This window comes from Sabethes cyaneus, chromosome 3, assembly GCF_943734655.1.
Source record: "Sabethes cyaneus chromosome 3, idSabCyanKW18_F2, whole genome shotgun sequence".
NCBI lineage: Eukaryota > Metazoa > Arthropoda > Insecta > Diptera > Culicidae > Sabethes > Sabethes cyaneus.
Window position 1 is genome coordinate 118,212,782 of NC_071355.1, and position 13,350 is coordinate 118,226,131.

Here is a 13,350-nt window from a genome sequence, read left to right on the forward strand (position 1 = left end):
CGTCTTTAACGATAGGCCAACTTCGCAACGGCCGTTGGATAATCGTCGAAATGTATCCATAAAACTTTGTTCAGCTGCACGCTCATCTTGCGTTAATTTTCGAGGTTCGGGAAAAGTTTCCATCTCCCAAATTCTACTGATCTGCTCACTCAAATTTTCATTTGTGACAACACCACAAAAGTTCGCTAAAGTTTATTGTTCCTCTGGCATGCTAACTGCTCCTCCAACAGCCCATCCGAAGACTGTCTCTTTGCACCAAAAAGAACGATCGTCTGTCAACGAAAATGTTTGGTCAGTAAATAGTTCGTTAAATACTTGAATCCCCAAAATCATATCGATTCGAGTCGACCGCCTAAATAGAGGATCTGCTAGCTGCACGTCGGCCGGCATCTTTCCGGGATCCATATAAAATGATCTTATTGGCAAATCAGACGTGACTTTCTTCATCACCAAAAAATCTAAGTTCATCGAGTTATTTTGGTTTATGGTGGAGCGAATCCTTGCTCCAACCATGGTATTAATTATCTTCGGTGCTCCAGACATCCCTTCTATGGTAATATTTATGCTTCTTTTACGTAGGCGTAATGCGTTGACCATATTCACTGAGATCAAATTATGCATCGAACCGCAATCGAGCAAAACCCTACATTTGGTCGAATTACCGTAATCATCCTCAATCAGAACCACAGCAATGTAGAGTACATATTGAGTTGCCTTGGGTACTAATGACGGAACAGCACTCACAAGCGTGTTTGTCGATGAAGCCAAAACGTCAGAATTAGCTGGAGTTGGTTCAGAATCGTGTAATAAGGTACCCGAGCAAGGATTGATAACAAAAGTATATCAAAATTATTCTCAATTTGGTTTAAAACCCTGCTCGGGTATGGTGTCGGCGAGCACATTTACGACACGAGCTAGATTTACAATCACCTACTCGATGTTTGCTGCTAAAGCAATTTAGACAGATACCAATGCTATTCTCGCAAATCACTCAGCAGGGCTTAACTTCAAAAACTGTTCACATCGGTTTAAATAATTAGCTCCCTTGCAGACAAAGCGTGTTATATTCTGTTTAGTCGAAGCAACACTGACAGAAAATGATCTAGAAACGTGAGGTCGCTCACCACAGTTGGTCTTTGGACGCGCGCTATGACAGGCAACTGAGGTAGTCTTGCCTTCTTGTTCGATGTTTTCCAAACACCTACAACGAGACTGAAGAAATTCGAGCAGTTTGTCCCATTTCGGCAAGGAATTGTCAGTCAATGAGAGTTCAAAGTCTTTCCTAGTGCGGGAGTCAAGCCGGGAACGAATTAGATGGACCACAAATTGTTCGGACAATGGATCGAGCTTTAAGGCGAGATTATTGAGCGCACGAATGTTACAAGTCACGTCATTGATAAGTAGTCGCAATGTGCTTGTCAACGAGGAGCTTTTTGTTCTCAAATTCACTACAAAGAGCTTTCCAGAGAGACGGAAATGTGTCTTCGGTGGACTGAACATGGCGAGCCGCGCCATCTTGGATTGCGGCTTTCAGATAAAATAACTTTTCAATTTGTGAAAGGCCTTCTCGGCGCTTAATAAGCGCATTAAATTGACCTTTGAAGGAGATCCAATCCTCCAACTGGCCATTGAAATGAGGGAGAAGAATTTCGGGCAATTTTGATAGCGTATGTTGTGACGAAGCAGTCGCTACCTGGGCACTCAGGGATTTGGGCGAATCGATTTGCGCAACGTGCTTCGAATAAGATGGCGAATTTCATCAAAGATGTCTTCTAATTTTTCACTAGTCTCTTGCCAAGTCTGAACCTCGTCTTCTTTAATCACACCGTATAACTTAACCTCTGTCTCATGAAACAACGAACGCATAGCTTCAACTGACTCAAGCTTATCTTCGAGGAGCGACTTATCTTCCTTCTCGGTATCGAAAGAACGCACGTAAGTCAACAATTTCTCTGCACGCGACTCGATGCAGTCGATCATACGACTATACGATGTCATTAAAAGCTTTTTTTCTGCCGCCATCTTATAAAGCGCAACCGTATCACTATCTAGGAACAATTCACCACCCTGCACGATTTTTATAACCTTTCCCAATCCACCAAGACCGACCTAAAGCATAAAAAACAGCGATCAAGCCAATTCACTGGGCGATCTAGCCGACATCGAGCATTCATTCGGTTTCGGTTCTTCGAAAACTCCACACACGAGCGGACTGTTAGTGGCCACGTGAAACGGACTGGGTATTTCGGACTGCTAACTTGATCTAACAGCAACAGCACTATAATGATGACGACCTTGTCGTACGGTGGTCAAAAGCCAAGAGATCGTTTATTAACTCGGTTTTATTCGCAAAGCTTAAGAGTAATAATAAAGCAAATGTTCTCTCCTCTCTTAATTAATTAATTAGCATAATCGATCAAAAACTTCTCCCTCTACATTTGAAATAGTGAACTTAATTTAAATATTATGTAATATAGTGTGATTCAATCTTGTACAGCTTTTATACATCCACATTTATGTTGGATCAAAAAATAACGGTTCAATGATTGTGTTTTGCATAGGTTTTTAAATCAATTTTGATTTTTTAATTTTTCAGTAGTAAAATATTAGATTGCAATTACTCAAATGGAGAATAATTAAAAAAACAGCGATTTTATAAAAACTGTCACAAAAGTATTGGCTCTAAAGTTGGCATCGCTGATTTAATGATAATTCCGCTCAAGTAGTAGTAGAAAGAGTATAATGTATTCGTGTATATGTAAACAACACAATCGCGGTGTACATCAAGCTTTTTAATTTTCACTACTGTTTCTCATTGAGAGGATTATTGGAAGATACAAGATAGTTTTCAACAAAAGTTGGGTATCGGCATTATCGGACCAATATCTTTCCCATTGTAACTCGGTATGCGTCACCCCACGGGTTAGCATCGGCGTCTCGAAAAAGTTTTTTAAAGCAGTTAAATGTTCTTTGCATTATTGCCCATTTCTCCGTGCCACTCTCTCAGAGGTATTCTTTACCCGTTGAAAGCTTCTTCTGGTCCTAAGGCATTCAGCACGAAGTTCCCAAGCGCGCCATACCACCAGTAAGCAGGCGTTCTTTTGATTCTAGGCTCCCGTTTTCTGGGCATTGTTACATCGTAAGCCTTTGCTAGCGTTTCTGTCAGTTCATCCGCTGTCAGATCCAGGGAGTCACTATCGACACGCAGAACCTCGATAGAAAGTTCTCTGTCAAACACTTTTGTTTTCCATTTCCATCCGCAGTCCTTTATTCTGTGTGGTACCACGGAGTTCTTACGACCGGTGGTATATCGAATCGCCTGATGGTCCTCACTGACTCTCCAATTCATGCTTACTGCTAGCGACTGGCTGCAGAAAGTGACATCGACAATGGATTCACTGTCCTTTCTTCTAAATGTGCTAGTGTTACCTTCGATACACTGTGTAACTTCTAGCTTCGTTAGTGCTGCTAGTAGACTATACCCTTGCGTTGGTACATCTACTTCCCCTTTCGCTGTTCGTGTGTTATTCGCTGGAAATATTTTTAGTTTTGAAACCTCCCATAGTGACTAGAAATTTTCAAAACACTATATTTTCTAGAGTGGCGCTTGGTGGCACGTAATTCTTTTCTAATTTGGTAGTATATACCTGAGATTTAACCCACAAGGAGAAATTAACCTGGAGATATATGGAGAAAAAAGTTCTCGCCTTACAAAGCCTTACATGTTCTCGCCTTACAACGCCTTACATGTTTTTCTTCTTCTCATGCTTTTCATTATTATTATTTATCCTCTAGCTGTCTAAACCATTTATTTTTCGGAAAGTCCGATATATTACCTTTCTAATGATATATAACACATAAGATTTAATTGAAACTACCGTGGACGCACCATACTTGACGCGGGTCCAAAGTTGACGCACTTTTCAGAAATTTTCTATAATAACTTATCTTGACTATTAATATTTCGCAAAAGTGTACCTTTGACACTTTGTTTACACTTATGAAACGCATTCATGCCATAAAAAGCTTTTGATTGGTCATTTATAATTGTAAATAAAAAATAAACAGAAAGGGTGTTTGTCAAATGCGCCATTTTTTTCCTACCTTAGCACAAACGCTAAAGAAACACTCAACTATGTTTTATATTTTTTTACGCGTAAAAGTGTTTTTTTGTTCTAATATCTTCGAAAACTGTTAAAACTTAAGTATTATTAATATATTGTACACGTTATTCGAACTGCAAAAGCTTTTTAGCTTATTTCTGGACAAAAATGTTTTGCGTCAAATTAGGCTCTTAGTGTTCCTTATTTACAGAGTAAGATATAAAAAGTATGTCATCTATTCCGACACTAAATATCTCGTAAGTCACCAAGAACGATATTGGTTCAACAGTTTACCGTCTCATTAGGTGTTACAGAGGCCACAGTTCGTCGGAAAAAGCTGCAGAAAACACTTTCCCAGGGCAAACAGCGTTGGAGAGGAGGTCCTATAAACTGTAAATGACTTGTTTTGCTTATGAGTAAAATCAAGTTTCCTAAACGGGTAGGGCAATCAAAAATATTGGTTTAGGTTAAATTAGGACACTTTTTTCGTTTGTCTGACCGATCCAATCCCGCAGTTACTGCAGTTTCCGGTGAGTGGCTAATTTAGATTTTCCTACGACACCCTGAATCTTGATACTTTCCTAGCTGTCATTCAAAACAATGTACAACTGTTTTAGGAAAGTCATTTCCAGAATTTTCATTGTTAAACACAAATTATGTCAGATTTTTAAATAGCCTGGCTGTGTTTGCAATATAAACATATCGGCTGTGGGCTGTCCCAATTCTCCCAACGTTTTCGCAAAAACTGGGGTGAAATATATCCACACAAATAACGAAAACCTTGTGTAACTATTTAAAATTCGTCCGCTGACCGTCGAAGAGTTTGGATGCGCATTTTTACTGCGCAGTAACATAAGTACAATAATTTTTTTTTTTACCGACTTGCGAAAGCCTCGCGAATATTTATAAACAATTTTGACCGTCGCGCAACCGCGAGTAACTAGTATTTATAAACAATTTTTGACCGTCGCGTAACCGTGTGTAAATAATTTATCTTGTCCGCCGCGCAGTGAACTCCAGCCGTAATGAAGTGCAACGCTCCTGAATGTGGAATGACAAGTCTACGTCATCTTTGGAAGTGTCATGGAACATGCGGACGCAGCTTTCATGCTGCTTGTATTGGTGCTAAACGTGAGTGGGAGGACGATTTACGGAATTTCGTCCTGCCACTATGTACAGAATGCACACCAGACTTCACGGAAAAATACTCGCTGAAGCAAATAATCAGCAAGCAGACAGAAAGCCAACATCGAATCATCACACAATTGCAGAATATCACGCATATGCAGGACGCCGTGGAACAAATCGAAAAACGAATGGCTGCCATTGAACAACATTGGCATGTGGGAAATAAGCAAATAGCCACCACATTAGCCAGTATATCAAAACATTCTTTGTCAGCAAACGTAAGCGACCACCTCTCGGTCGTCGTACGAAATGCTAACAGCGAATTTTTTAAGCCGCTTAACGCGAAAATGGCAGAATCATTCCATCGTATCGAAGAAAAAATATCAGAAAACGTGAATGACACAATTGTAGCAGAAATCCAAAGACACACAAATAAACTCTTGGAAAAGCATTTTGGAAACGCTTTTGCTACACTTGAATCAAAAATTGACGCAATTGAATCATCAATTGAAGCCTCGTCAATTAGTAAGCTCAATTGTAGTATTGCAGCAAAAGAAGTACTAGACGAACTAAAAGTACTTTCTGCTGAAACCTCCAAAATGCATACAACACCAGTGTCCGTCAATCACCTTAGTCTTTCTGAAGAGATGGAACGATCACTGCATCCGTCCGCACCTGTAAATGACGCGAAAAATGACCCTTCACAAAATTCCGGCTGGCGTATAGTAGGCAGCAAAAAAATCTGGAAAGCTGACTGGAGTTCTTTTGACTCCAGGCAACGAACCCGCCGCTTTCAAGAAAAACAGGCAGAAATTGCAGCGCGAAGACGCAGACAACAACGTAGACGACAGCGTAAAATTTCGGACAACATCAATAATAACACACGTCACAATCATCACAATAATAACGACTATACTCGGCACAATAGCGAACACCGCAATGTCAGTAATAATATCTATAGCAGCAACGACTATGACAACACCAACAACAATATCCATAGAACTGTCGAAAGCAATCAGCCAATGCTTCCAAAAAATTATGCATTACCTCTGGACAAGGACCTGCTGGCAGCTGCAAAACTTCAATTTTCTGGACCACCAACAACGGACATAACATCCAAATTCATAAATTTCCAAAAAGGCGAAACAATTAATCCATATAGAACCGAAAACCAGACCAACACCACCCTGAACGAAAACGGAAATAACAACGCCAGCAATAACAATACCTCACACCCAGCTCCAGCACCTCCTCAAGACAGTCTATTTGAATGCGACCCAATGCGTCCACCTATAGTCCGGCTCACTCAGCAGTCAACAAACGGCGACGGACGCTTTCTGAAAGCTAGACTGCGCGACCCAAAAATAATGAAAATCGTCCGCCTGTACTTGGCATATATGAAAGACCAGCAGCCGTCAGTCTGTATAGAAGGACTAACATCAACCAGCATTCGAATGCTTTTGGCATCCGAAGGACTCCCGACGTCTCCCGAACATCTAAAGCGCATCTTTCTAGAAGTCTACCAGGAATATGGACTTTTACCGCCGGAAGCAGAAGCTGACTTGCAGTCGTACAGACAATTTTTAGTAAGCGAACGAACTCACCGCCTTCAGCAATTGCGCGAAAGTAACAATAAATTTTCGACAAGCGTTGTACCGTCACGTAAATCTTACAACGCGAATTTTCTCTACCATTGACGCACAACACGGAAGAATTTGAATCACCAAACGACGACGCCCAGTCTAATGAAGAAGAAATTTTATCGACGCGCTCTTTGGAGCTAGTAAACGTAAATGTAAGTAGTAATAATTTTCCAAAAACTTCTTCTGCACTAAAACAGAATGCGGCTGAAATTCTTGTGTATTGCCAGAATTTCAACCGCATGAAAAGTCCAGCCAAAATGAAGGAAATTCATCAAAATGTAATATCATCTTCTTTCAAAGTCATTCTTGGAACCGAAAGTAGCTGGGACGAAAGCGTCAAAAGCGAAGAAATTTTTGGAAATCTATTTAACGTATTCCGGCACGACCGTAATTTGTCTTTAAGTCAGAAAAAATCTGGAGGAGGTGTCCTCATAGCTATAAACTCTGACTTTACTTCGGAAGAAATAATTACTAGAAAGCACATCGAATTTGAAAATATATGGGCCAAAGCAACCATATACGGCGAAGTACACATTTTTTCAGCCGTGTACTTTCCTCCCGAACATGCTAATAAACAGTCTTATGAACTCTTTTTCGAAGCAGTAGAAGACATTATTTCAAATATGGAACCCGAAGTAAAACTACATATTTACGGCGACTTCAATCAGCGCAATGTGGACTTCATTGTAGACATTGACAATGAATCCATTTTGCTTCCAGTAGTAGGCGAAAATGAAACATTGCATTACATTTTTGACAAAATTTCACAATTTGGCTTGCATCAAATAAATTCAGTCAAAAATAGTCAAAATGTTTATTTGGACTTACTTTTTACAAACTGCACAGACGACTTTGCTGTAAATGCTTCACTGTCTCCCTTATGGAAGAATGAAGCATTTCACACAGCAATCGAATATTCAATTTTCACACACAATAGCTCTTACCCTACTGACTTGGAATATGAAGAAGTGCCGGAATATAACAAAGCAAATTTTATAGAAATTAAGCGTAGACTATGTACAACAGAATGGCAACATGTGTTTTGTACTGAAGGAAATGTCGACTATGAAACAGAAAAATTCATCCTTTTCTTGAAGTGCCTTTTACACGAAACTGTACCAATGAAAAGAAGAAGACGAAGTAAACATAGTAAATGGCCTGTGTGGTTCAACCCACATCTAAAAAATCTTAAAAATAGAAAACAAAAAGCACACAAAAAATTCAAAAATGAAAACAATACCATTAACTTGAATAATTATCTCAATATTAGCGAAGAACTCAACTCGGCCACTAAAATCGCGTATGAAGAATATAATAGTAAAGTCGAAAATGAAGTCAAATCATGCCCAAAAAATTTCTTTAACTATGTAAATACTAAATTGAAAAGCAGTAATTTCCCATCCCAAATGAAACTTGACGGGCTTATTGGAAATAATACTAATGAAATCTGCAACCTTTTCGCAAATTTCTTTCAAGAAGTATATACAACTTTTACTGAAGAAGACCGCGACCAAGAATATTTCTCATTTATCCCCGAATTTTCTAACGACATATCTGTCTCTCAACTATCAGAAATTGACGTATTTGAAGCACTCAAAGGCTTGAATGCGTCAAAAGGGCCGGGGCCTGACGGAATAGCACCCATATTTCTCAAAAACCTGGCCGAAGAACTTGCTACACCATTACAACGCCTATTTAACATGTCTCTGAAAAATGGAAAATTCCCGAAAATATGGAAATCTTCGTATTTAGTCCCTATCTTCAAATCAGGAACAAAATCAGACATCCGAAACTACCGTGGAATTGCTATTATCTCTTGCATTCCTAAACTATTTGAATCAATTATAAATGAAAAAAATTTTCAACAAGTAAAACACAAAATTACAAGTCAGCAACACGGCTTTTTTAAAGGCCGCTCTACTGCCTCAAATCTTCTGGAATTTGTAGCTTTTACTCTTAATGCAATGGACAGTGGCAACCACGTAGAAGCTATTTACACGGACTTTAGTAAGGCATTTGACAGAATAGACATACCATTATTAATCTTCAAATTAGGCAAAATTGGAATAGAACCGAAGCTCTTGAAATGGCTTCAATCATATTTAACGGAACGTAAACAAATTGTTCGCTTTCAAAATGCCCTCTCGGACCCTATTCAAGTCACCTCTGGGGTTCCCCAAGGTTCCCACTTAGGGCCACTTCTTTTCATTTTGCACGTAAATGACATTTCCTACATACTTAACCACTCAAAAGTACTTGTATATGCAGACGACATGAAAATATATATGGAAATAAAAAATGCCCATGACGTCGCAGTATTTCAGAATGAAGTCAATGTATTCAACACTTGGTGCAACAAATCTTTACTAAACCTCAATGTAAAAAAATGTAACTCAATAGCATTTAGCAGGAAAATTCAAACTCCCTCTATTGACATATACTTAGGAAACAATATTGTACCAAAATGTAAAATTGTAAGGGATCTAGGAGTAATCTTAGACTCAAAACTAACATTTACAGAACATTACAATACCATTATTAACAAAGCAAATAGAATGCTGGGCTTTATCAAACGCTTCAGTCATAATTTCAAAGACCCATACACAATAAAACTTTTATACATTACATATGTAAGACCTATTCTGGAATATTGCAATATTGTATGGCACCCACAGACTGCGTTACACGAAGGACGCATTGAATCTGTTCAGAAACAATTTCTACTATACGCGCTTCGAAAACTTAACTGGACAGTATTTCCATTACCATCTTATGAAGCGCGCTGCATGCTTATCCATATACAAACACTTAAAGAACGTCGCGAACAAGCAATGCTTTACTTTATCAATGACATTATTTCTCAACGCATCCAGTCCGCAGATTTGCTTGCTCAATTAAACTTTTATGCGCCGAGTCGTAACCTTAGAACTAGAAAAATATTTATGGAAAAATCATATAAAACCAATTATGCGAAAAATGGACCAGTCAATAACATGATGCGCCTTTATAATCAAAATTGCGAAAGAATTGACATCACTATGTCCAGAATCCAAATTAAACTACGACTTAGCCATAGGAATAATGTATAGTATATAAGTAAACATTGTAATAATATTATTGTATGTAGTCTACAAATGCTTGACGAATAAAACAAAACAAAACTTTTTTGAAAAATAATGCGCACTTATCTAAAATACAAAATATATCGTCGTTTTTGTTAAATTATACTAATTTTTCAAGTGCGTCAAATAAGGAACATTTCGCGTCAAATAAGGCACGTTGCAAAATTCATGCGTCAATTTAGGAACCCCGAGCGTCTCACAAAAACTTGACAAAATATAAAGAATTCAATGCATATTTACTGTTTGTTTATTTTTTACATATTCTTTGCTAGTCTAACGATTACTGTGCAAAACCTTGACTTTATTGGCCAAACCGTCATTTTGTAATTAATGTTTAAAATTGAAAATTTCTTAACCGCGTCAAATTTGGTGCTTCCACGGTAGTGTTCAAAAATTAATTTCAAACTAAACGTGTTTTATTGGCAAAAAGCGTATATATATCAAATCGTTTTTCAACTTTAACAACGTCTATCTCAGAAACGACGTCGAGTAGAGACTTGCTATTTTGGATTTTTCTTAATTGAAGTGTTTACTATCAATAGAAAATTTCGTTAAACCGGTTAGTGAAAGTCAGTTTTCTGATTTTTGTCCGCCGGATATCTCATAGTGCGGTAGCGGTTCTATAGTAGTATCGCGAAATATCAACGTTATGAACGCGTGCTACAACAGGCCCGCGTCAGGTCAGTGCTCGCACCGTTATTTTATTTATTTAATTAAACCGGGGTGGCGCAGGTACTGGGTCTGTTCAGAAATAGCAATAATAGCATTACAGGTCGGACTCGGTTATAAGGGTGAAATTTTTTTTAATGGGTTTTGCCCTTCTACTATATAAATATATAGTATAAAGGTATAGAAATCACTTGGAAAACCGGAAATGGAAAGAAGGTGCTGCGGGCCGAATGTCATATACCATTCGACTCAGTTTCGAAAACTGAGCATTTTCTGTGTGTGTGTATGTGTGTGTGTGTGTATGTGACGCTTTCAATCTCACTCACTTTTCTCGGAGATGGCTAGACCGATTTTAATGTTCTTAATGTCAAATGAAAGGTCTAGGTGTCTCATAGGTCGCTATTGAATTTTATACTGATCGGACTTTTAGTTCAAATGTTATGTATAAAAATACGAAAAATATGGAACTTCATTATCTCATAGGTCGCTTAACCGATTTGAACATTGATTGCATATGAAAGAGGAGCCTTGCAAAGCCTTAGCTTCCAAATTTCATGACGATTGGACTTGTAGTTTGAAAGTTACATAAAGAAATGTGAAAAAATAGTATTTAAAACATATTTAAGTAACATATAAGCATTAATTCAATGAAAAACATCACACATTTTATCGCTATTTTAAAATTACAGCTGAGATCTATCAAACAAAACCGAGTTATTGAAAATCGGACGGTTCATTCAAAAGTTATTCAAACTTTAACACTTAAGCACCGTATATTAAACCGTTAAAACGTGTGAAATCAAAACATCAATCAAATGTTGATTGTATTCAATGTGTGTGATGTATCTGTGTATGTATGTATGTCATCTTGTTTTCCTAACCCTCTAACATTGTAAAAACGATGCGATCAAGCTAATGACTAACTTTTCATGAAAGTACATTCAAAAGAAGCTTAAGTTTTGATTTGCATGCAAAAATAATTATCTGAAGGAGCGCCAGCTAAGAAAAAGTTCAATTTCTCTTTTTCATATCTAATGCTCTATTCAGTTATTTTTTCTAATTCAGATACCTATATTGCAAAATTGAAGCCAAGCAAACTAATCGTAAAATTTTGAGATTAATCATTTTGTTATAGATATCCTTTTTCTTCAAAAGTGAAGTATAATAATAATTTTTCTGAACTTTTGTTTTTCAAAGATGCTAACTTTTAAACGCATGGTATTAATATCAAAATATCAAAAAATCTGCTATGAACACATTTTTCATATTGTAAATTCAAAACAAGTTTCGTATGTGGCTCTGAAGCCCGAAAGTTAAGGCCGTTTGTAGACCCGTTAGAGGGTTAATTTCTAATTTTCTATACATATTCATTCAAGTCTGTAAAAATTACCTTTGTGTTTACATTATTTTTCTATAAATCACGCAAATATTATAAAACTAAATAAGGTGTTCATCAAGTAACATAAATGACGCTTACATGTATTTACGCACCCAAGGAAAGAAAATATAATTATTTTGCACAATACATTGTGAATTTTACTGGCAAATAAGGATTTTGAGGAATACGGAACGGATATTTAAAAATATAGTCAAATTAATTGTAGATATTCCTGAGAAATTAAATAATGATTATTGTGGCAGTAGAAAGGCTAGGTCACGGCGCTAGGTGGATTAATTCGGGTTTTTTTGCAATGTGTTTACGTTGAAAACGTGTTTACCATAAAAAAAAATTTTGCATCCGGATAATCGAGTCCGACTTATATTCTTTTCGGTCAACGCGTAGAAGATGTTGCGATCTATAGGTACAAAAATATTAAAAAACTATCGGGAAACCGCGAAGCTATTGGCGAGCAAAACTTGGCCACTTTTCGAAAAAGATTTTTTGGAATGACACCCTGTCTAGCCAAACCTGACCGTAAGACGTAGGCCTATGTCAAAAGCCTTTTTGCACAACATATCTGTAGATATAAACTTCCCGAAAATGCGAAAAAAGCAAAACTCGATCTTTTCGACTTCCTATAGTAGGGTCCCCCCTTGAGCAATTTATCATTACGATTATATTTATCATATAATCTTTTCCATATTTTTCCAGATGAGTGTAGCGATACAGAATTCGCATGTGACGGTATTTGCCTAGACAAAGAGGCGTATTGCAATGGTCTCTCTGACTGCGATGACGGCACAGATGAAATCAACTGTATAATATGCCAGCCCGGAGCATTTCAGTAAGTATTATCATTCTATTTATGTCAGTTAAGTCAGTCAATATTAGTATTTCATATGACGGATTTCGCGCCAGCTCACCTTTGGGGCTGGCAGCACTTTCTCAGAATTCATTAATACGTTATGTATGTAAAAAGTTCAGGTAAATAAGCAACATACATATTTTTCCAAATTTTTTTACGTTGAACTATGCCTTTGTTTATTATACTGGGTAGGACTATGTGAAAACGAAAATAGGAGTGTAACATATGAATGAAAGATTTCAAATGCTAATAGCTACCATGCTTATGATCGAAACATAACTGTTAATACGTCGTTGGATAGATAAAATGTCCAGCAATTCTATAGTAGCATGTTTATAACAATCTTGTAAGCCATGAATTCATCCCTGTGAAGATTGCACGTAACCGCACGATAATTGCACACTAGTAATAAAAAGCTCACAGCAACTTACGAAAATAG

General features: G+C 37.5%; 1 protein-coding gene across 8 annotated transcripts in view; it reads left to right on the forward strand.

Annotated features, from left to right (window-relative positions):
- The window catches only part of LOC128742843 (basement membrane-specific heparan sulfate proteoglycan core protein), a 1,551,467-nt gene that overhangs the window by 454,720 nt on the left and 1,083,397 nt on the right, over positions 1–13,350 (forward strand). For all 8 annotated transcript variants that reach the window (XM_053839324.1, XM_053839321.1, XM_053839325.1 and 5 more), the window contains one exon: positions 12,758–12,890. In XM_053839324.1, the coding sequence (XP_053695299.1) occupies positions 12,758–12,890 (133 nt within the window). The remainder of the gene's footprint in view (positions 1–12,757; positions 12,891–13,350) is intronic.